The 22,703-nt window shown below is 43.8% G+C and overlaps 1 protein-coding gene across 1 annotated transcript in view; it reads right to left on the bottom strand.

Annotated features, from left to right (window-relative positions):
• Positions 1 to 22,703, bottom strand: part of LHPP (phospholysine phosphohistidine inorganic pyrophosphate phosphatase) — a 107,891-nt gene that overhangs the window by 83,425 nt on the left and 1,763 nt on the right. Inside the window, exons 2-5 of the mRNA XM_067300356.1 lie at positions 6,897 to 7,084; positions 5,089 to 5,242; positions 2,535 to 2,598; positions 1,279 to 1,371 (exon numbers count right to left, since the gene is read on the bottom strand). Coding sequence (XP_067156457.1) covers positions 1,279 to 1,371; positions 2,535 to 2,598; positions 5,089 to 5,242; positions 6,897 to 7,084 — 499 coding nt within the window. The remainder of the gene's footprint in view (positions 1 to 1,278; positions 1,372 to 2,534; positions 2,599 to 5,088; positions 5,243 to 6,896; positions 7,085 to 22,703) is intronic.

The following is a 22,703-nucleotide window of genomic DNA, read 5'->3' as shown; positions in this document are numbered from 1 at the left end:
GGGGAAAAAATGGGCCACGGTAAGTAAGCAGGGAGTATCGCACCTTCAGAGTGTTTTTGAAAAGCAGGATGAAGCCAGTAACACAAGAGGAGCTTTCAGGTCAGTCACTGCTCCCCGTTCACCTGAATTAGAAAATATCTTACTTCTGACTTTCCCTTTAGGAGCTGTACTAAAAAAAAGGAATAAGAGTGACACCAAAGGAAATAACATTATAGCTGCAATTCCATCATGCTGCAGCCTTCAATCTCTAAGTGTACCACCAGTCTTTAGGGGAACCTGTCATTTTGTGAGGCACATTTTCCATAATTCCTTGGGGATACCCTACTTTTATCCTTTTGTGCTGTTTTCTTGCCCCCAGATAAAGGAAATTCACAGTAGCACATGTGAGCAATTTATGGCTCCTATTTACGCATGGCAAAATTTAACAAGCACCCTGAAAGTCCCATGACATCCACAGCAAAAAGTTCATTAAAATGGGTAAAAGATCAAAAGCCCCATCAGCAAGTTTCTTTTAAACTGTGTGTGTGAGAGGATTTTTTCAGTAGCATGCAAGGAGTATTTAGGCCTAGCAGTATTAGGAACTGATCTGCTCCAGAGAACATGGAAGTGTGTTCGTTTTTCCAGACAAACATCTGTGTTACTATCTTGTGATTGGCAAATAGTTTTTGGAGTTTAAAATTTCAGCGTTAAGGACATGCATCTTTTCTTTTGAACAATGCGGTTTGGGAGGAAGCTGAAAAAGAAGGCACGACACAAGAGTGTAAGTAGAGGAAGAGACTCCATCCGAGAATGAAGGGATGAAAGACCCTAAAGGGGGTAGAGGCATGGATGGTCCAAGTCAGAATACAGAAATAGACAGGAGAGAGAATGCAAAGGGAAACAGCAGGTGGTCAAAATGAACCCTAAAAACACAAAGAAATTCAGCAGATCCCCACCTGCTGGCATTTACCCTCCTGACAGTCAGTCCTCTTCTGTCTGCTTCATGTTATCGGATGGAATGGGTAAACATTTTTCTCCCTCCAAAACATTTTTCAACAATTTTTTTTTAATAATTCATGGGATGATCCTGCATATAAGTATTTTTCTGCAGCACACACAATATACTGGGTCCTGAAAAAAATCTGTGTATACCCCCCAGAGTTTACCATCTCCTCCCGGCTACATTCCCTTCAGCCCCTTCTGTAAGCTTCTGTGAAAGACAGCGAATGACAAAAAAACACCTAAGTGGGGTGGATAACTACATGGCACGTCCATTTGTCACTGCATCGGAAACCTTACCTGCTGTGGCTGAACTCCCAGTTCTGCTAAGGCCGACTCAAAAAACATTTTTGCTGGTTTTCCCACTACCTCAGCTTGAATATCACAAGCATACTGGAAAAAAAAAAAGAGAGACACACACACAAATAATCCTGTATAGATCAGAAAAGGATTTGTTCAACTCCACAACCCCAGTCAATTGTATAAAACGTATGTGATTATTGACTGATGCCCTTAAATAACAAAATGGATTAGCAGATGAAGGTGACTGTCAGAGAGTTTGGATAATACGAGTGTTTAATGCTTTCTGGCAGGAGAGAAAGTCCTCCTGGAACATCTCAAGTTAAGAGCCTGTTACATTCTCCATCTTGAGAGAAGTCCTCAGACTCAATTCCAGTATCACTTATTTCTGCGAGAGTATCACTCTTACAGAAATAACAAACATCCTTCATGAACTGACCAAAAGTACTGGATGAACTTAAAGATGTAGATGGTTTCTCCAACCACCTAGCATATTTTTATGGCTCAAGTGACCAGTTTGAGCAGGATATTCTCCTGCAAATAAATATCAACACTGTGCTAAAACTCAAATAAACAAGGCTTTTCTAGATTGTTCCTAGACAACCAGAAACCCAAACTTTTTACTTGAGAGGTGAAAACTCTCCCCAAAACTCACGTTGATACAAATGTGCTGCAAGCATATGTTATAGCCACTGTCTCTGTGACTGTGTCTCCCCTACTTTGCTTTATTCTCCACGTTCACTCTGTATTTAATTTTTTATCCCTCTGCAAGCCTATAAAAGGGAGCATAATGACTCCTCTCACCCTTAGGCTGGCTTATCTATCGGGTTCCAGTTCTGCACAGACTTAATCAGGCTTAAAAACAGGATTGCACTCAGGTATCTTGCTAGTAAGGGCCTTATGCTGCAAACTGTTACGGGTAAGAGCTGTGTTAGCAACACCATGCCAAACATAAAATGGACGTTCAGTTTGGCTTGGATACGGACAATATTCCATATTTTCCTTTTCTGACTCTTTCGCAGGCCTCACTTCCAATACAGGAACAACAACGGTAAAGTTCACATTTTAAATACACAAAAAAATTAACAAAACCAGAAAAAATGAATCCACCCATCCTTAGAATGCAGCAAATGAGTTTAATTTGTGGAAACCACCTCCACCAAGGTGAGTAATTATAGAAGATGAACCATATTTATACCAGTTACATTTTAACAAGGGGCACAGAGCGAGTAAGCATAATGCAAGCTATAAAATACCTCTAATGCCTTCATATATGCTCCAACATCAAGTTTCAGACCATCGGTTTCTTTATAATAGCGTCTGGAAATGAAAGTGATAAAGTTCCAATGAAATGAAAATGTTGGCAGTTAAACATAAAGAAACCATATTTTATTATTTCTGTGCATATATATACGTCCATATGGCTGCAACAAAAAGTCAAGTCATCAGAAACTCCAGAGCCTTAATTTAACACGGGGAATTAAGTAAAGGACAGGCTGAGGACCGTGCAATGCTGAGGAAAAGATTTCAGATTGCAGATCAGATGCCCATCTGGCATCTGGGACACAGTTCCACCGATTCCAAGGGATTTCAGCTAGCCTTTACGAGGATGAATTTGGCCCCAACTTTTTACCTTGGCAACAACAGAGCGCTAGCGTCTCACGAAGGACGGCCGTTACATTGTTCTTGCTTAACCAGCGATGGAGAACCCTCGGCAGTTAGGAGACTGAGGCTGGCACCGACCGGCAGCTATAAAGCCGCCTTCAGTCAGTCTGGAAGGAGACACCAGAGTTTACTGTCGCTGCTCGCCGGCCTCCTACATGAAGGAAGCCAGGGCATTGTTTAAGCTGCCCTGACATGTTCTCCCTTAGTCACCGTGGCCGAGAATAACCCTCCAAGCTGAATTCTGCTCCTTCTAAAAAAATGTTCATATTGCCATGAAGCTCAAAGTAGTTTAGTATCTTTACGGTGCTTTTCTGGAATAGCAATTCACATTAACACAGGTCTTCAAAGCTCTCTGATTAGGGCAAACACAGGTTTATGTATGTCAGAAAAAAAATGTAGGATGAGCAGTCAGTTAAGATTTTATGCCTTATCCTTCTGCCATTTTCGATTATTCAGCACAGCCTCCCTTTAAAATGACCACTTGACCTTTGCTAGAACAGCCATTAACCTTCTATAGTCTAGCGTAAACAGCTTAATTTTCTGACAGTGGCATGACAGAAGAAATTACAAAGCCAATTCCCACTCTCAGCCCAAAACAGATGCTAAATGTAAATCACTCCATTTTCAGGAGGAGGGCATTCTGCTTCAGTGACTCTGACACTTTCGTTTTCTATGGAATGAACTAAAACTTTAACAGAAATCAACCTACTTGCTCAAGGCACATGCGCTGTAGAGTCCTATCAATTACTCTAATTTTGCACATGAACAACGGAGCTAGCTCATGGCTGTCTTTTGTATACGGCCCTTTGCATCAATGATGCTTCCCTTGTTAGATAAGCAAGATTCATCCAATTTAGAATCTCCCTTCTTAGGGGTCTGAGAACTTGTCTACCAGGCTAACTCGTTCAGCAGTTTCTGCAGAACTCATGCTCATGGTATCCAAATGTTCGATCATAAAAAGCACGCTCCTCATGAAATCTGAGCTCAGAGAATCCAGACACGGGCTACTTTTCATTTGGAAAATAATCCTTCTAGAAATTATGGTGATTCTGTTTTAGAATTGTCTACATTAATGAATGACTAAATAAACAAACACTTATATATGCATGGACTACAAAGGCATTTTTGCATTGCTCAAGATGCAAATCTTAAACAAAGGTTGATTCAATACTTCATTTTGACAAACGCTATCAAGTAACACAACTCAGTTATTTTATATCTGTTAGTCATTTTGCTGTTGGCTCCTAACATTTTCTCTTTATCCTTGTAACTGAAAAACTATAAGGATTTTTTGCCCATCTTGCAGAATCAGAGCGCCAGGTGAGTGTCATGAGTGTCAGGAACGGCAACACAATGGATTTAACTGCTGCTTCCCGCTGCTAAGTTCTACTCTGCTGAATCAATAATCCATGAACTAAGAAGGGTTTTCATGCCCATTACGGTCTACTGAACCACTGAAAAAAGTTGTCACTACAGTTTCTCAGGCTAATCATGCATATTCTTTTTTTAAACCCATATATTGCACAATAGGTGAGAATGATTCCTTCAAGGCCTTTTGTCATTATTCAGCGTTGGCATTACTAACCTGCTTTTTAAAATCTCAGACTATGTCTAACTGAATTGGTTTCAGGAAAACATTCAAATTCCATGACTGGACTTCTCCTGCCTATGAAAACAGGTGGTCAAATTAACCTTAAATGTTCATAGAGGTATTAAAATATCTTAAGTTGACAATGCAAAATCACAGTTGCTTTTGCAGGTCTTAGTCATACATAGCAATCTAGCCATTTCTCAGTACGTACTTGGGGCTCTCCCCTTTGGCCTTCTCAGCCACTACCCCTCACAGCGCATTCAAGGGAAACACCTTCTTTTAGGGATCCATTTCAGCTTAATCACCAAGTCTCACCTTACACCCGGACTCAGGACAGGTGGACGAGCTAGATAACTGAACTGCCCACTGACAGCTACATGAGCATACCAGCCTTCCAGTCTAGACACACAGATTAGCTGCTTAAAAGTGAGTAGTATGAATACCCACGCTGATATCTGGCCTCTGTTAAGTATGAAGACACCGGGGGAAATTAAATATACACACTATATAAAAATATACAAACTAGAGGAAGAAACCAACAGTGCTTAACTCACCCTCTTCCAAGAGATATCAAAACAGGATTCTCCAACCCAATCAGAACTCTGAAAGCTTCATTAAGGTTTGCATAGGAGAAGTTGTCTGCTGCATCTCCAATTACTACGCAGTTTGGGTTTGCTTTATCAATCTCAGCAAATTCAGGGACAACATCTAAAGAAAGAGGAAAAAAATAAACAAACCACAAATCTCTCATCTTCTCAGATCCAACTGGAATTGATGCTTTTCTTAGATTTGTATTTCCCTTCACCCATCACCAGACACACACACACAAAAAAAAACCCAGCCAAGTCTGAATCAGCTGTTCTTTACCCCCTTCTATTCCTGATTGGCTTCTGCTATTCATCTATCTTACAATGAAGAGAAAAATAAACCATTTTGTCCCTTTGCCTTAGCTCCCACCACCCACTGCTCAGTGGCTTGTTACACCTGGGCATCTAGATGTGAGGCAAACTCTCAATTAGGTTAATGAAAACCTATAATAGCAAGGGCAGCAGTCACTTCCTTTCTTAGTGCTCACCCTCTTCAGAAGAAAACACTAAACTTAAAACCTCTATCATGATAATAAAGAGCTCAGAGAGGCCTCAGCACAGGGGAAGGATGAGGAGATGACTGCATATGGGCTTTGTGCAGGTAGATCAAAGAAACAGTGAGCTGTATGTAAGCTGGGAGAAGAATGTGCTTATGAGCAGAGGCTTCATGATTACATGGATGCAGTCACAGCCCCTATCCCAGCCCACAGATTGCCTCACACATGGAGTCTGCTTCCATATTTCCTATTTCCCTTAGACTTGGGGAGGAAAAAGCTGATGGGCAGAAAGGAACAAAATGTATCTTCATTGAAGAAGTGCTTCTAGATAGGAAGTGATAATAAATCTAACTGAATCTTCATTTGTTTGAAAATACTCAATATTCAACTGCTGATTCAATTGCTAGAAAGGCCTTTCATATGACAAAACCAGGTAGGTATTCAGCTCTGTCTCCGGGCAGGCATTAGCTCTCTCGGATACCTGAAGCACACAGTGTTTCAGCAGCAAAAGCATTAGAGCTTCTCTGTGAAAACAAAGATAAGAGTGGTGAAACAGAGTGGCTGCGGCTGAAGAGATGGTTGTTCTACCCTGTGCTGAAAGGACTGAGGGATAAGGACAATGGTTTCTGTAATGTCCTGTATAAGTGCCTATCTATCTTCTAGTTTCTCTCTTGCACGTGCTGTGCAGCTTGCTGATTCCCAGCAGAACTGGGACTGTCCCCATAAGAAAAAGGACTTTGGACAGACTGCAAAATGCCCATATTACAGAACTGGGTGAATCAGGACTCACGCAGCTTGGCTTCTCACTCCCTAACTCAGAGGAAGGCTGTGCGACAGATGGAAAGGTGACATGCTGCTATGAAAAGACAACTACAAAAATAGCATGCTGCCCTGAGCTGGTCTGCAAGCGGGGAAGTTTGTTTGCTATTTACTTCCCTCATTATCAGACGCAGTTCAAAAGGAAGTCCCTTAAAAAAGAAAGGCCTCCCTGGCTGCGTTTCTTCATCAAGTTATTCCACCAGCCTACGAGCTCCAGGCACATTCATTATACCACTATGATAAATGAGGTCTCACTTACTCAGGCCATACCACTAACATTTACTCCAGAGTTTCATAACTAGGCAGAGTGGAGCTAAGATTTTTCCCCTGTAGGAAAACAACAGCTGGGAGTTATTGCCCTCACAGAGCTCTGTGAAGTGACTTCTCTATCCCAAACGCCCACATCTTTGTGGGCTGTCCCCGACATGAGCCCCAAACTCCGCTGCAGCGTTGTCCCACCGTTGTGTACGAGCAAGTGCGGCCTCAGGTTGCGCTCCTTCAACACACGGCAGGCTGCTGGTGCTGGGGCAGTGACTTCGTCCACTGAGATGTCAAAGCCTAAGCCCTGAAGCTTCTTCACAAACTTCTCCCGGGTTGCTTGCGTTTCATTCGTGCAGAACCGCAACTTCAGACTAGACGCTTTGATCCTGTTGTATAAAAGCAGCAGAGGGGTTAACTTGACACAGATAAGGAGCTGGGCGCATCAGCTTTGCTGTCCTCACAAAGCTATCACATATGCAAGACAAAGATATGTTAGAATATACAAATATATTTGTGTTAACTTAAATATGTTTAAATTATCCTAATATTATTTACATTTAACACTGTACGACAAGAACACAAAGTATTTTCCAAGAAAACCAGAAGTTCACAGTTAACTTAGATAAATACAATGCAAATGCAAAGATGAGGTGTCAGACCAGGAGCAGGATTCCTTATTATGACCAAGACACCTCTAAATATATTGATATATTTTGGGCACTCCAACAGCAATATTCAGGCGCAGAGCCCCAGCCATAGCAGTAACTGCTCTTCTGGAGCAGAGAGCTAACCTGAGCATGGCAGCATTGGCTATGCACATGATCCCGAGGATACACATGCCTGTCAGGCACACATTCCCTCCACATACCAAAAAAACCCAAATCCAGTTCTGTATTTTCAATCTTGCTCGCAGATGTATAAACACATGAAATGAAGGCACTGCATAGCCATGAGTATAAAAGCTAGCACGATACCACTAGCTATTCGCATTTCAGCTTGGATTTTCACCTTTCCACTTACTGATCACCTGCTACAGCGATCAGCACTTACGCACGAGAAGCCACAGCCAGGTTTTGCACTTCTGCAGACACCAGGGGAGAGGCCAGCTAGCTGCATCCTGCTGCAGGAATGATGCTTTTATCAGCACAGAGGTGGCTTCGGTCACATTTATCATTTAGTCTCTCATAAAACACCTCTGCTGTTATTTGTTGGGTAACCCTGAAAAATAGGGCACTTTTATTAAAGTAATAAATGTTTACAGATAAGTATTTTTTGATTACTCAAGAGAAGAAAAGAAAACATAGCCTCACATGTCCGGAGCCAAGGAAACAATTCCTTTGGACCAGTACTGTGCAGCCTCATGCAAGTCCCTCTGCTTCTGAGTGACTCAGTTTCCCCATCTATAAAGGGGAATACTAAAAGTGCATGCTGCACAGTGCTTCAGAATCTACAGACGAAAATGGTAACTATCGCAGCCACTTACCATTATTACACAAAAACAAAATATTAGTTGTAACTGTTCTTCACTGCAGTTGTGCTAGAATAATTTCACAGTCCCAAAACAGAACTGGTTTCTTGCAGCAACTGATAACTTGGGATTCACTAAGTTGTTGTGATCTACTGGAGATGTTGCAGAGAGGTCTGTTCTCCAAGGATGGGTTTTCAACCCTTTGGAGAACCAAAGAATCTCAAAGTGGCCATGAAAAACACAGACACATTGAAAACACATCACAATTTTTTTTAATCTTTGCCAAAGGGACTGTCACTCAGCTCCTCAAATATATTAAAATGCCTGACTCATGTCAATTTTAGTGTGAATTTTTACACAGTTATCTTGAGGACCTGGATCTGAGTTAAGATGGGTTTATATGCCTAGCTAAACTTGGACCTAAGTTGATAAATTCTTATTAAAATATTATTAAATTTATTTGTGTTAGGATGAAAAAGGGCTTTTGTATTAGGAAACCCTCTGCATTGATTCTCAAGACAATAAAATACATGGGTTCCTCTTCCAGGGAAGACGTTCCCAATAGTTTGGTGTAAACATCAAAGCCAGCTAAAGACAACGTATCTGATAAAGGACTTTCCATCAAAGAATTCTTAGAAATCTGATCCTGACCCAGCAAGCCCCTTCTATGCATTAAAACTGCAGGCCAATGTCTTCTTCAATAACACAGGTGATTCATTTCTTTCTTATTATTTGTCTTTCCTAATCATAGGTATGTGAATTATCAATTACACTTAGTGGTTAATTGCCCTTCATAAAGATAGCTCTTCTATTTTAAATTAGGCAGTTAATATATTGTAACTAATAGCATCCACTTGTACATTATAAATATATCTTCATTGATTGGAGCAGTGAATGTGAGATTCACTCACAAGTTAATGAAGCAATTGAGTGAAGAAGTGCAGGGTGTATCCGGGGAATAATTATTGTTAATGAATTATGATGTGACCTTCTCAGAACAATGAACAATTGGTGTGACAGTTAGATGACAGTACTCCACATCTGTTATTCGAAACACGGTTTCAGCTGTAGTTAAAAAGCAAAGCAACGTAATTTGGATACATAACAAACTTTAATAGTGTGTGCTGTGGTTAAAGCAAATCTTATTCTAAAACGCAAAGTGTATCTTCACATTGTTAGCAAAAATCCCATGATTCATGATCGTCTAGAAGCAGACATTTGTTGAATAAGAATCTATTCTTTCTCTTCTTAAAGGTCAATAAAATGAATTTGGGAACAATGCTAACCAGTCGAGCTGCATACACAAATAAACGGGCCCTCGCAGGTCAGCTTGGTGGAAGCAAAGAATAGGCTTTTCTATACTTCAAGTTTAACTCCCGTTTCAGAAGTTTAGCTGAAAAAAAGTTACACTTCTGAAGCGCACGACCAGAGCAGAAGCTGCTAGAATACACGTCGCCCTGCCTCGTGCCTTGGGGACCATCAGCAGTTATCATCTCACAAAACAGACTTAGTAAATTCTTAATACGGGGTAAGAACCACAAAGAGTTAAGCCAAGTTTGTCAGAAAACGGGAGTTCTTTGCCTGGAACACTTTGGTGAAACAAAACATTCTGGAAAACTAAACATGAAAAAAAATCAACAAAAACTCCAGACTTTCCAAAGATGACAAGATTTATTTCTACAAAGATACCTTTTCTTTGAAAACCCACCTTTTCTTTCAAAGTTAGGGTTTCTAAGAAAACCTCTGCTAACTCTCTGCCAGATGCCTGCCCTACACGTCCCGCTCGCTGGCCGGTGGGTGCCTGTACGCACCCGGGGAGGAGCCCGTCCCTCGGCGCCCGAGCGGGGAAGGTGCAGAGAGCCTGCAGCTCATCGGCACGCCGTTAACCGAGAGCTTAAGCAGCCGGGGAGAGCTTTTTACAACAGTTCTGCACGGGGGAAATCCTGGCTCCACCAGTGTCGACAGCAAAGCTTTCCTTCAGTTTTTATGGTCAGGTTTTGCCCGGGGGGAACCACAAGCTTGAAGGTCTCTGTTTAAAGGACACGAATGCTTTGCAAAGCAAGTCCACACCGTGCTCGAGGTGACCACCACTGAGCTGGCGAGTTTAACAGGAATGACCTGGCAACCAGTGGTTAAAAGTTTAAGGAGTTGATACAGAGCAAGTTACTGCAATTCCTAGTGCTGGCAAGTGTGGAGAACGTTAGGAAAAGAAGAAGATAAAGTACAAAATTTGTAAGGTGATGCCTTATAAGATCAAACACAACGGACAGACGCCTGCAAGTACAGAAGAACGCAGTGCCCTGCCCCGGCAACAACAGACGCAGCACAGAACATGCGTTTTAGCACAATCTCCAGCGTATTACCGATTTACCAGCATCTATATTGCAGCAGCACAGGCACAGCCAGGAAAGCCAGGCAGCCAGGGCTTCGGCCGACTTCCATATGTCACGGCTGTGATAAAGATCCCAGCCAAACTCCAGAAGCACCAGAAATCAGTCTTGATCTGTGCACAAGCCGAGTACACAAACGAGAAGCGCTTCACTCCACGCTGCGGGGATTCTGCATTTCCCAGGTACCGTGGGCATTCGGAGGATGCCTTTCACTGCCCGTTCCCAGCGGGTTCGCTCCTAGACGCATCCGCTACGTTTCCAACCCGACTTCTCCTGCCCACGAGCTGTGCGCAGGAACTGGGGAACTCCAACTCAGCTTGCGTGCTCAGACTAAGCTTGAAGGCGAGAACAGCTTCTAAGCTTTAGCAGTGCGACCAACTGCAAACTCAGCTACAGCTCCTTGTTGCCCCAGAAACTTCGAAGCTTCCCAGAGCCCCTCTCAGAGGGGACGGCAGAGCCTGCACGGCAGAAGGTCTGCGGCTGCGTGCTGCCCGTGCGCTCCTGCAGTCGCTGTGTTTGCGAAGGCGACTAACCGCACACGGAGCCCGTACGGCGACACGGGTAGCGAAACAAAGGAGCAGGTCACAAAAGAAACTTCCAAGTCCAAAATCATGCCATACCAGAGCAATCCCTAAATCGAGAACCAGGAGCGCACGGCCAGCTTCATGCCCGCTCTGAGAACACGTACACAGGGCACATGAAAATGAGGGTTTTTAATTTCGGCTGCAAACTTGTGCCTTATGCTACGCCAGTTCTTTGAACTGACCTTTACCTCATTTTGACAGAGCAGGACAAGACGCTGAGTGACAATGTCCCACAATGCAATTACTGTGCGTCAGATGAGCCGGTCCCTTACAAATCACCTCGAACTTTACACATCTGCTGGCTGTCAGCATCTGCCAGGTTCACTCACCCGAAAATAATGAAAAAACTCTCATTATTGTTCCATAGCAGGTAAAGTGTTAGGACAATTATTAGACATCCTGGCTGACCTTGTGCAGACTTAACCAACTGCCCTTGCCAACCTTTACGGGTAGCCTTTGGGCATATGAAACAAAAACCGCTCTTTCAGACAACGTGAAGGTTGCGACACCGGGAGGAAGAACAAATGGCCCCGGGATCTAGACTCAAAGCCATCACTCCTCCTTAAATTCACACTGTCCTGCGAACGGCAGAAAGGGCTAAGGACACAGCATACGGCTGAACTTCGGGCGTCCCATCTTTGACCGCTCTGCCACAGCGAAGGCCGTTCCTAACGCCGGAGCGGAAAGCCGCCCCTTCCCGCAGCTGGCAGCCTCCTGTGCGGACGAACAGGATGGCAGAAAACTAAACCCTGGGAAAGGTAACAGTCTGAACTTGGCAACTGTCCCAACGCCAACTTCAAAAGGATTTGGAAGAGCCCTGGTTATGAGATTTCCAGAACTGCCTTTTTATCTTGCTTTCGTTTTTTCAGAGGTTTTTTAATTTAAAAGAAAAGTCTGCTAAGCACTTATGCTATCTGGCGCTATTTGACTCTCTTGCATCCGTGCACAACTACCAGCGTGTTTCAGTGTATACCTGTCAGTGCTCTAATGCTGTCTCAGAAACAAGCGGAAATAACAGCATCAGATAATTATCTACTTGTGACCAAACCATAAAGTAAAAACACAGAATTTGTGCAATAATGCTTTCCTCACTGCCTGGGGAAGGCTAACATTTGGGTAATGTCCTCTGCAAGGGCCAGGGGTGGTGGAGGTAGAACACTTCTGCCCAGGAAAACTCTTCCTTTAGCTGTAAAGTATGGAAAACTTCTGAACATCATTTTTCAGCAAGCTGCTTTTTCTTCATGCCACTCGTGTCATGTCTTGCTTCATATAAAGCACAGTAATGTTTATATGCAATACGAGGCATGCAAAGAAGACAAAAAAAGACATTAACTTCTGACCTCCCAACTTTAGGTAGATAGCAGAATGTGTTGTTTCTAATCAAAAGAACGGTAGCTCTTAGGAATTGCACAAGGGTGACGAATGCACACGATGCAACAAGTTCCACCAGTCCTTCACAGCTCAGGAAATACAAGGTATATTGAGTGCCATCTGCTGGCACCTTAACCGTACCAGCACAGAGCACTCCTGCAACGATACCGGGGGACGAACCCGTCACAGCTCCAGAGAGCTCAACAGACCCTCGCTGCGCTAGATGACTGGCTGGAAAAGTTTCAGATGTACCTAAGAAATAAGTTTGCAAAACATACACCTCAAATGTCAGAACCGGGCAGAGCAAAGCCAAGAGGGGACCAATCATAAGGGTCAAAAGTAGAACTGACTCGCTTAGTTTCAAGGTCAAAATAGAAAAAAAGAGAGTTTGAAAACAGCAGACATTTACACAACTTCTTTTGCCTGCCCAGGTAAAAGAGAGACAACATCTAAAAAACACAGTTAAAATGACTAAGAGTTTTGCAGCAAGAGATCAGTGCTAGACCTCATCAAAGGGTAAATCTGGTGTGGACTACAAAATGGTCAGTGAACAGGGCAAAGAAAGATAAAATCTTCAGCTCCTTCATGCAGTGCTGACTAGGAGGCAACGTGATGACTCCCCATTTCTTGGTGGGCCCACAAAACCTTCCCTGCGCTGGCCTGCCCAGAGCCTGCTTGGGGCGACTACAAATCTAAAGTGCGTCTTTGATGCGGAGGTGCCATTTGCAAAGTAACAGCTTAGCAAAGCAAACTTAAGAAACAGGCCATGAAAATACATAGTAGTCAGATAACTGGAGAAGCTAAACATATTTTGGGAGAAGATAAAAATAAGATTCAGAGATGAACAGTTTGGATTCAGATGCAGCTGTTAAACAACTAGCAGTGAACTGATAGCAAAGTAAGAAGAAATACCAGGACAACAAAACTACCTAGCTGAGGACTCTACCTATTTATAAAGATGATAGATTAGAGACGAGCAAGCAGCTGCAGAAAGACTCCAGAAGCAAGTGCCTGCAAGTTATACACAAGCGGAAAAAGGAACAGCTTGGAGAAGATAGGTTTGGAAAATGAGGGGGGAGGAAGTGAGCAGAAATAAGTGAGAGAAGGTACCAAGGAAAGAGAGGGCTGGCAGTTATGAGAAATCTGGTCTCTCTCCTATTAACCTGTGCACGGTGGCATCAAATCTGGAGGAGGAAGCTAGGCTGAGGCAGGCTGCAGAAGACAGAGCAGAGTGCTGAGAAAATTTGGGACCATGAGCATTGTCTTGATCAAATAAAGTTCTTATTCAGTGCTAAAAGGAAACAAGTCATAGTTTGCCTCTTCGTCACTGGCACAGAGTCTGTTACTCAAGCACTGCTGCTTTCCAGGAGCCCTCTCAGAAAGCTGGATCATACTCCAGAAGTCCACACTGCTGACTCCAGAGACCTGGACCCAGGCATTTGGGGAAGATTTTCAAAAGTTCACATACCGACTAAGTGTTGAAGCTACATTAATTTTCTAAGGGACTGAATGACAAGTGGGTATTTGAAAATCTCACCAAGTTCATTTTTGAGGATCTAAAAAAGAATGATTTTCAGAAGTGCTGGATATTGGCCATTCTTGTTAAGAGCATTCGCTTAGACTTTAATCACCAGGTCACATGTACGAGGACTCCTTTAGAAAGGACATATATATTGACACAAACATATATGACTGATGGAGAGAAGGCAGATTTAAAATTCATTCTCCCTTTCTCCTGACCACAAGAATAAGAGGACAGTTGTAAGAAATTCAACATCAGTAACAAACTACTATTTTTTTACATGATGTAAGATCAAGCTGTGAAACTCACTGGCCTCAGAACACCTCCATCTCCAAATCTTATTTGCTTCAGAAGGAGACTGGATACTTATCTAGCAATTGGGAATTTCTGCAGTTATACTGTACAAGAGGAAAATATGGTGATTAAGTCTCCTGCCTTAGATGTTAAGGCAACCTCTGAAAGCACTCGGGAGGAAATCTGTGAAGGGCCACATCATTCCACATTGCTCACCGCGTGGTTCACATACTGCCTTTTGAAGTACCGAATCACTGCCGCTGAGAGAGAGAGAGAGAGAGAGGGGTCCCCCCCTCCCAAGCCCCATAATTCACCCAGCAAAACATACACTGCTGTACACAGAAGGCAAAAACCACTGCGAGAAACAGGTTACGTCCTGAAGCAACAGACCAGGCAATACTTACAAACTAGCGCAAAGCCTGGGACTGCTCTTGCAGACGTCTCCCAGGTGACTCGAGCTCTCCATGAGAGCACGCACACCTGAAAAGCAGGCGTGAAAGTTCTGCCTGCTCAGAGCTGGCTGAACGAGTGAACCCTTGCCACCGCCTGCACCGTGGGTCCGTCCCTTCTGCTTTACGCACCCCCTGTGGCATTGCTGCATTCGTGGCACTAAGGCGTTACGCTGTGACTCCGAGTTCTATTTACTATTCCAGTGAAAACACATACGAGGCAAAACCATTATTCCAAAAGTCTGAGGGAAGCCAGGCATTAAGGAAGCCTTTGCCTACCTCGCTTAGTCAATTTGGCCAAATTTTAAATCACAAACTTCTTGCAAAATACTGGCAGGATAGGTGTTTCTGTGGAATTGCTTGATGGTGACGAGACCAGGGGACTCTGGTGAAACCCTATGCACATTCCCGTGACAGGGCTACCCCAGCTTTCTTTCCAGTTGCTCATTCTCTGTCCCAGGAACTAAATCTCCCATTTGCTCTGACTTCTTCCATCCTCGCAGTATATCCAAACTGCTTAAATGTTGCTGCCACATCTCTTCTGCCTCTGCTGCTACTTTTGCTCTCTGATCTCCTCATGCTTCTGTTCCCCCATGTCCTCTCATTGCTCTTGGGGAGAGCTGAACTCAACAAATTTCCCATTCCGGTGGCCCAGGCTTCTGCTCCCTAGAGCAAGGCTGGTCTTACATGCTCTTGTGTACTGCACTTTTTGGCCCAGCTCCCCCTCGCATTCCTGTGTCTGAAACTCATCTCTCCATCTGCTATCTCGCATGCACAATTTCCTTTCCAGGCCCATATGGCTCACCTCTCCCTACATATAGAAGTGGATAATCTGGAGGGAATCCAAAGGAAGGTCTGCAAAAGGGATTAAAAAAAAAAAAAGCAATACCTTTGAACAGGAATGAGGCAGATTAATAGGCACATATGAAGAAGGCACAGAAAGAGGCCGATGTTATTTAAGGGCTGGCAATGGCAAAAGAAGATGGAGTACTTTTACAAAATTAGGACTCTGGAGACACCACTTTAAGACATTGTTTGACAGCAAAATTGATAAATCACTGAACTGTTATTCAAAGTAAACTTTATAAACACATCAACATGTTTATTTAGGTATTTAAATCATTTTGACTTTTTCAGGGGTAAAGAAAAATCTAACTTCAGGGATTCAAAAGTATTAACTGTTAGCATGAACGGGGCTGGAATACATTCATTTGCATTAATCATAACATTTTTATCGACAACATAATCATATTCCAACAGCTTTCATTCTTTGCTAAAAGCAGTCAATTATTTGTCTCTACAGCAACTAATTATTGTATTAAAATGTCAGTCAAAAACAAGATAATTTGCCAGTGACAAAGTTATTACTTTGTAAACAAACAGCATCTGCTTATAAATAATTAGTTCCATCTCCAAGAAAAAAGAAGATAAATTGCTGAAAGATTTTGTTTAGCCTATTTTATGGATAAAGAAGTCGCTCTCAGATGCTTTGCTTTCCCTCTTGCTTTAAGAAGTACCATAGTATTTCAAGACAATAGCTCAAAAAAAAAAGTTGCATTTCAGGAAACTTAGTGCAATTTTAAAATTAAAGCGATTGACTGCTACGGATACAAACAACTACACCTCTAGGCTGCCTGAAGGCAAACAAACCACAGCCGACCCTCTTCAGGCAGCCGCAGAACGTCTTCCCCGACTTCCGCACCTTTCGAGATCCTCTGAAGGACCAGCACGGCTGAGAGCGAGCGCGACCCCGCTCCTGCCAGCGCATCGCTTACGCAGGCGGTGCAGAACTTTAACCACGGCGTTTAGGCCTCAGGAAATGGCAATGCTGGTGAGGCTACGCAAAGAACGAGGCTTCATTCTAAGATCCCAGATGGAGTTCGCCAGATGTGACAGACAGGAAAAAAGCGTAGTATCTCAGCAGCAAACTGAGACAAGGCTCAAGTCCTAAAGTACAGAACGAGGCAAAATGCTGCTTATCAATTGCAGGAATTAGCTGGTATTTATACAAAGAAGAACAAGCACTATTAGTAGCTATCACTGTAATATCTTTTATTATTCTTTATTTGTAAATATTTGTATGCCACATAATTGTGCCAATGGACAGCAAGTAGCTCAAGACTCTAAACGTAATGATGTTTAATTTGCAGTGAGAAGTGTAAGCTTTTATTCATGCCATTTATGCAGACAGCACTTGCTGAGGGTACATACAACTTCGGGGACACAGATCTTTTAAAATAGTAATGAACACTGCTGAGTAGGAAAGAATATATGGGTTAGGAAGGTCTGCTGCTCCAGGAGACCTGGGGCCACAGCTATCGTTAGACTACAGTGGAGCTATGACAGCTCTCAACTGGCAGGGGATCAACTCCTGGAGGCTACTTCTGGCTCTGCCAGTGAAAACCTGCATGACTGTGGATGAACTGCTTCATCCTTCTGTGCCACTGCTGCTTCACCCAGAAAAGACAGATGACGACACCCACATTTCTTTGAGATCTATGAATGAAAAGCGTAAAGCAAGAGTTAAGCGTAATGACAAATGAATGAATATTTACACAAGAATTTGTACAGCTCATTTGAAAGTCTCTTTCTGGGAGGAACAACTCCTCTGCTTTTGCATGTCTTGAAGACGTAGCAAATCTCGAAACTCTGAATATCTGCACAGATTGTGCTAATGCATGCTTTGGTTATCTTCTGTTGCAACAAGGATTTCCTCCTCCTCGCTCCACACGCTTTCAGATGGCTCTTTGCAAATTCAACTGCTCTGCATGAACCAACTCTCTGCCCCCCGCATGCTGAATTGCTTTACGATTGCAATTCTGCTTGTTCTCCTCACAATCTTTGCCTTGTTAGACTCTCCAGGTATTTTACTTTAACATGACTGTCCAGCTGCTCCACAGCTCCCTATGCCCAAGATTTCCGTTGCTCTTTTAAAGGACTTTGTTGGAGTTTGTGCTAACAGATGCACTATACTGGCCAAACAACAGGATGTTGTAAATGTCCAACTACTGCGTGCTTTTCATATGGATATGCTAAGAGGCATGCTATCAGCATACAGCTGTAAATGCAAAGAAGAGATCTCAGGCTGGGCAGCTTTTATGGATGTTTAACCACCTTCTGTCTTGTAAGAGATCAGCTCCTTACTATTCGAAACAAAAAGCGAATAGCTCACCTCATGTCAGTGCTGTGTAAATCAATTAAGACAATAACAGCATGGTAGAGAGGCACTGTTAAGGCTGACTCCAATAGAACCCTTTAAGTCACCGACAGGCTTTCTGACCCGTTAAAAACACCACCACGGCGTCTGCCAGTTAACTATACACCCTTGGAAGGAAAAAGCTTTATTCGACTCAGCTATTTGTTGGTTTTTAAACAACAAATGTGTGCCACAGTACACTAAATCACGAAATGCTGTGGATTAGAAGTTCTCAAGGGTCAAATTCTATCAAGCTTTTTGGGGGATTTTCTAGTCACTGTAATATTGCCACCTAAAACTAACAGTAATAGTCCTCAGTGGTTTTAACGGCATTTTTGACACTCAGGATTCTGGATTGGAACATGGGTGTCCCTGCTCCTAGCCACAGGGGCGCCCGTCTGTCATAGTTAAGCCACGTAATAGGAAGGATCTAGATCCACCTTCGCATCCTTTGAGAGCAGATATCTATTCTGTAGAACAAATACTTCCACGGTTCTTTCTTTCGGCCTCCAATTCATCAATTCCTTTCAGTGCACACTGAATCCTAAAATATTTCATGGGTAAAGTTTACCAAAGACACAGGTACATTAGAAATAAATAAATCATCCCAACTTGTAACACTTAGTTTTTCATGAGGAGTAATACCAACTTGGATACTAACTATTAACATTTTCCTCCAGGGAACCTCTATGGCCCAGACAAGTATGTTACTGAATGTCATCCTTGTCAGGACATTTCAGCATCTATCAGCTTCTTCAGTGATTTATTTTTCCTGCTCCATCTGACTGTCCAGTTGGCTGCAAACAAACAAAAAGCAAAAAGAACCAACCCCCTGCAGCTATCATATAAATATAAAGCCAGCAAAACTCTGCTCACAGGAATTATACTGCTACTCTCTCAAATAGTAACTGAAATAGCTGAGAGCAGAATTCGGCCAAAACCAACAAAAATAATACAGCAAATATAGTTTTAGAGGAGTGGAAATGGTTTCAGTCATATCAAACCAACCGCAAAGGAAAATGTTTACTTATGGTTTTTATTGGTGTGGTACTATATGCTGTTACATGAGAATTTAATTGCTGTAATGGTATGAGAGATGATGTAGCAAGACAATCTGAACAGAACAGGTCAGCCATCATAACAAGGTTCATACCTGTAGCATAAATTATCAAAATGACATTTAAGAATCAGATTAGATATATAAAGCATACATGTACTCCGAGACTTTAGACTATCTCATCGCAAAAGATAATCGTATCAATTCGAATTAGTTACAAAGTTCCTAGCGATCTGCATTCATGACTTTTTAATTGATACAGAAATCAATTCATTAAAAAAGAGCAGCTTTTAGCTTTAATCCATCTGCATGAAACCACCGACCTGTACAGCGATGCAGATACAAATATTAATGACCAACTGGCAATAGGATAATGAGTCGATAAAGATTTTAAATGGTGTGAGCTAGAACAATTACCAACCTAATAGGCAGATAAATAAGACTGCTTGACTTTACCTGAACAAAACGATTACTCTTAAGCAATTACTTTGAATGACCTGAACAAAATACGGGTTTCTGCCGTCCTGGCACTTATTGGTACACACTTCTGCTGCCCCCAATTTCCACGGCTACGACCGCCACTTTCTGCACTGCTTCTTGACACGGGACTTCTAGGAGCTGCATGCAATCAGTTATCGAGATCTGGCGAGATCTCTGCTGTGCCGAAGCTTTCACCGCAAGATTTGCTGCGGGCTCTGCGAGCTCCGCGCTAACCATGGCCGCGAGGATGAACTCGGTGGGAACGGAGAGCCTCGCGGCAGGGAGGTGGGAAGGATCCGGGCCGGGGCGCAGCGTGCCGCCTCCCGCGCTGCGCCCCGGCCCGCCGATGCCCAACGCCTGACGTCTCCGGGCCCGCCGGCCGCTCCGGGGAGCTCCCGCGGCCCTTCCGGGGCCGGGCAGCCGCGCCGGCCGTCTGCCTTTGCCGTAGGACAAATCCAGGCCAAGCGAGGCCAACTTTCCCAGCGCAGCATTAGGGAGCCTGTCACTAGTTAGCATCTCAAAACCCTCTTTGAAGGCTCCCCATAGCCTCCTCCAGGTCAGATAAGAGACAGGTCAAATTAACTGCAGAGATGTCCCTAACGAGAACAAGGGCTTCAGCATTTCCAGTATTTCAAGACGAAAGCCTTTAATATCTTACATTTAGCCCAAGGCCAGAGTAATAATGTTGTTTCAACAGCATATTTCTGACATTACCGTAAGTCAAATTGCAGTTTGTTTTGCCTCCATATGGGCGCTTTCAGCAAATGCAGTGACAAAGTTATTTAATAAACATTCTAAAGCCTGACTAAAATGAAGTCTAAATCCTAGAAGAAACAAAACCAAAATGTCAAAAGCATCAGGGAAACTGTGATGCCGATATTATTAAGCATGTCCTGGTTTTTAAAGAAACGATCTACTTTCAGACAGTAATTACATGATTATTATTATTCAGGTTTATCTTGGCTGTGCCCGAAGGCCTCGGCTGGGATCAGGGCTCCACGGCGCTAAGCAGCGCACAAACTCAGCCTAAGAGACGGTCCCCTAAAGCATCTGCAACCTAAAGAAACGAAGGAATAACCCCCCACTTCGCCCCTGGGGAAAACGAGCCACAGCACAGCAGACCTGTTTTGCCACAGTTGCCCGGAAACTGGCAGCATCCACGAATGAGCCGAGCAGCTCGTTTTCGTATCAGCCCACGGCCGTTCCTCTCCGCACGCAGAGACGCTGCGGCCGGCACAGCAGACAAGACTAGTCTGTGCCCCCGAGCCCCTTATCGGCTACAGGTACACGCTCCCCTTCCCCACCCAAACACACGGACAACAGCCCGCTCTCGACGTGGGAGCACAACCACAGCAGCGGGGTCCCCACCCCGAGGCGACGGCCTCCATTGCCGCGCGGGGACATCCGAGCAGCGACGTCCACCCCCTGCACCCCGTCCCACCACGTGGCCCTTCCCTGGCTCAGCCCTCTTGCGAGCCCCATCCCGGCACCCACCGGGAAGGAGGGAAAAGCCCATGTCCCGCTGCCTGGCCCGGTGCTCCCAAACGCCAGGGCTTTGACCCAACCATGGCCAGACGTCACCTCCTGCACACGGATGGTGCCCAGGTGCCACCTCACCTCCTGTCCGGGGGCACCGCGCGGCGCCAGCACGAGCTCCTCGGGCCCCCTTTTCCCCGGAGATGAGGATCACCGGTGCACCCGCGAGGCCTGGCTAAGCAATCAGAAAGTGCCCGTCAACAAGGAGTGACAGGCTGCTATTTCTGGGGTGGTGATAAGATGTGTTATCTTGGAAGATGAACAGCAGGAGCAGCCTCTCCTTCACAGGCAGACCTGACGGCACACACGTCAAACCCAGCCTGCGGGGGAAATCGTATTATCAGGAGGATTTGAGCGAGACAGGACCGCGCGGCAAAGTCAGGAAGGTTTAATCCTGCCAGAGGTCGCACCCGGCTGCGCCTGCCTCTTTACAGGCAGCAAACAGGCGGCTCTACACACACGGAGAGAATACAAAAGCATTTATTTTGCTATCATCCTTTTCTCTTAGGGTCTCTCTTGAATCTTGAGCCTGTAGCAGACCTACAGAAAAGTACTGAGAACAGAAACTGCACTGAAATATTGCATCAAGAGAACATCTAGGAATGGAAACAGAAATCATATGGGATTACATGGAAAATCCATATGCGACAGTATTTTAATACTGTGTCTTTAATTAAGCAACTTTTGCCTCTGCCAAATATCACTAAATTCACTCAGGGCACTGATTTCCCGTCAGGGTCTTCCTGCCATCTGTGGCTCTCTCCTGGCCTGATCGCGCCAATCGTCCAAAACAGGGCTACGAAAGCTCCCAGAAAGGGGCTTCCAGAGCAACCTCTGTGAAACACTCTGGGACAGCACGGACCCCTAATAAATCTTAGGATTACTTTAAATACTACTTTCGAATAGCACTGGAAAAATCTGTGTAGAAGAGAATAAAGGATTGATCAGATTAAACTTTATTTGCCTGCTACACATTTTAAGAAATGAAGAATTTAAGAAGGAATCTTCAGGAATAAATTTTTAATTAAAAAACAGCAAAGCAGCAAAGTTTTCTTATATTCCCAGTGCATCTGGGTCGTCTCTAGCACTGTTTTTTCCATCTCAGTGTTACAAACATTTTAGGCACATACTTAATTAAAATCATACCTCAAATGATTAATTTCCCTGATTTCAATACTTCCTCCTATATATTTTCCTGCTTGAAAAGGCTCTCAACACAAGTGTGTCAGTATTTGCTGGTCCTGGAGGACGCAAGCCTCAGGGGAGCCTGCCAAGCACACTGCAACACTTAACACTATTCAAGTGTTTCAATATTTAGGACATTTCAAGTCAGTTACACACAGCAGAACTTTGCCACATTAAACAGATATGGATTTTCTGCAAAGGGTTATTGAAATATACTGTACACCCCAAATTTTCCTTTAGTGACCCACTGATCTCCTTCATTTAGGCAGATGATCTAGTTAATACTAGTCTTCAAACAAAAAAACTCAGGCCAAAGGTAAACAGAAAGTTATTTATTTAAGATAGAAGTCCCACCACAAGAACCTCTCCCAAGGGACTAATGGAAAAGTCTTCCAAAGCGCAGCAACCAGGTGCCCATGAGATCTGTGTGGGCAGAGTTTACTCTTCCTCCGTTTATTCCGAGGGGCGGCCCG

The sequence above is a fragment of the Apteryx mantelli genome, chromosome 7 (genome assembly GCF_036417845.1).
Source record: "Apteryx mantelli isolate bAptMan1 chromosome 7, bAptMan1.hap1, whole genome shotgun sequence".
Lineage (NCBI taxonomy): Eukaryota > Metazoa > Chordata > Aves > Apterygiformes > Apterygidae > Apteryx > Apteryx mantelli.
This window is presented reverse-complemented; position numbering and strand designations above follow the sequence as displayed.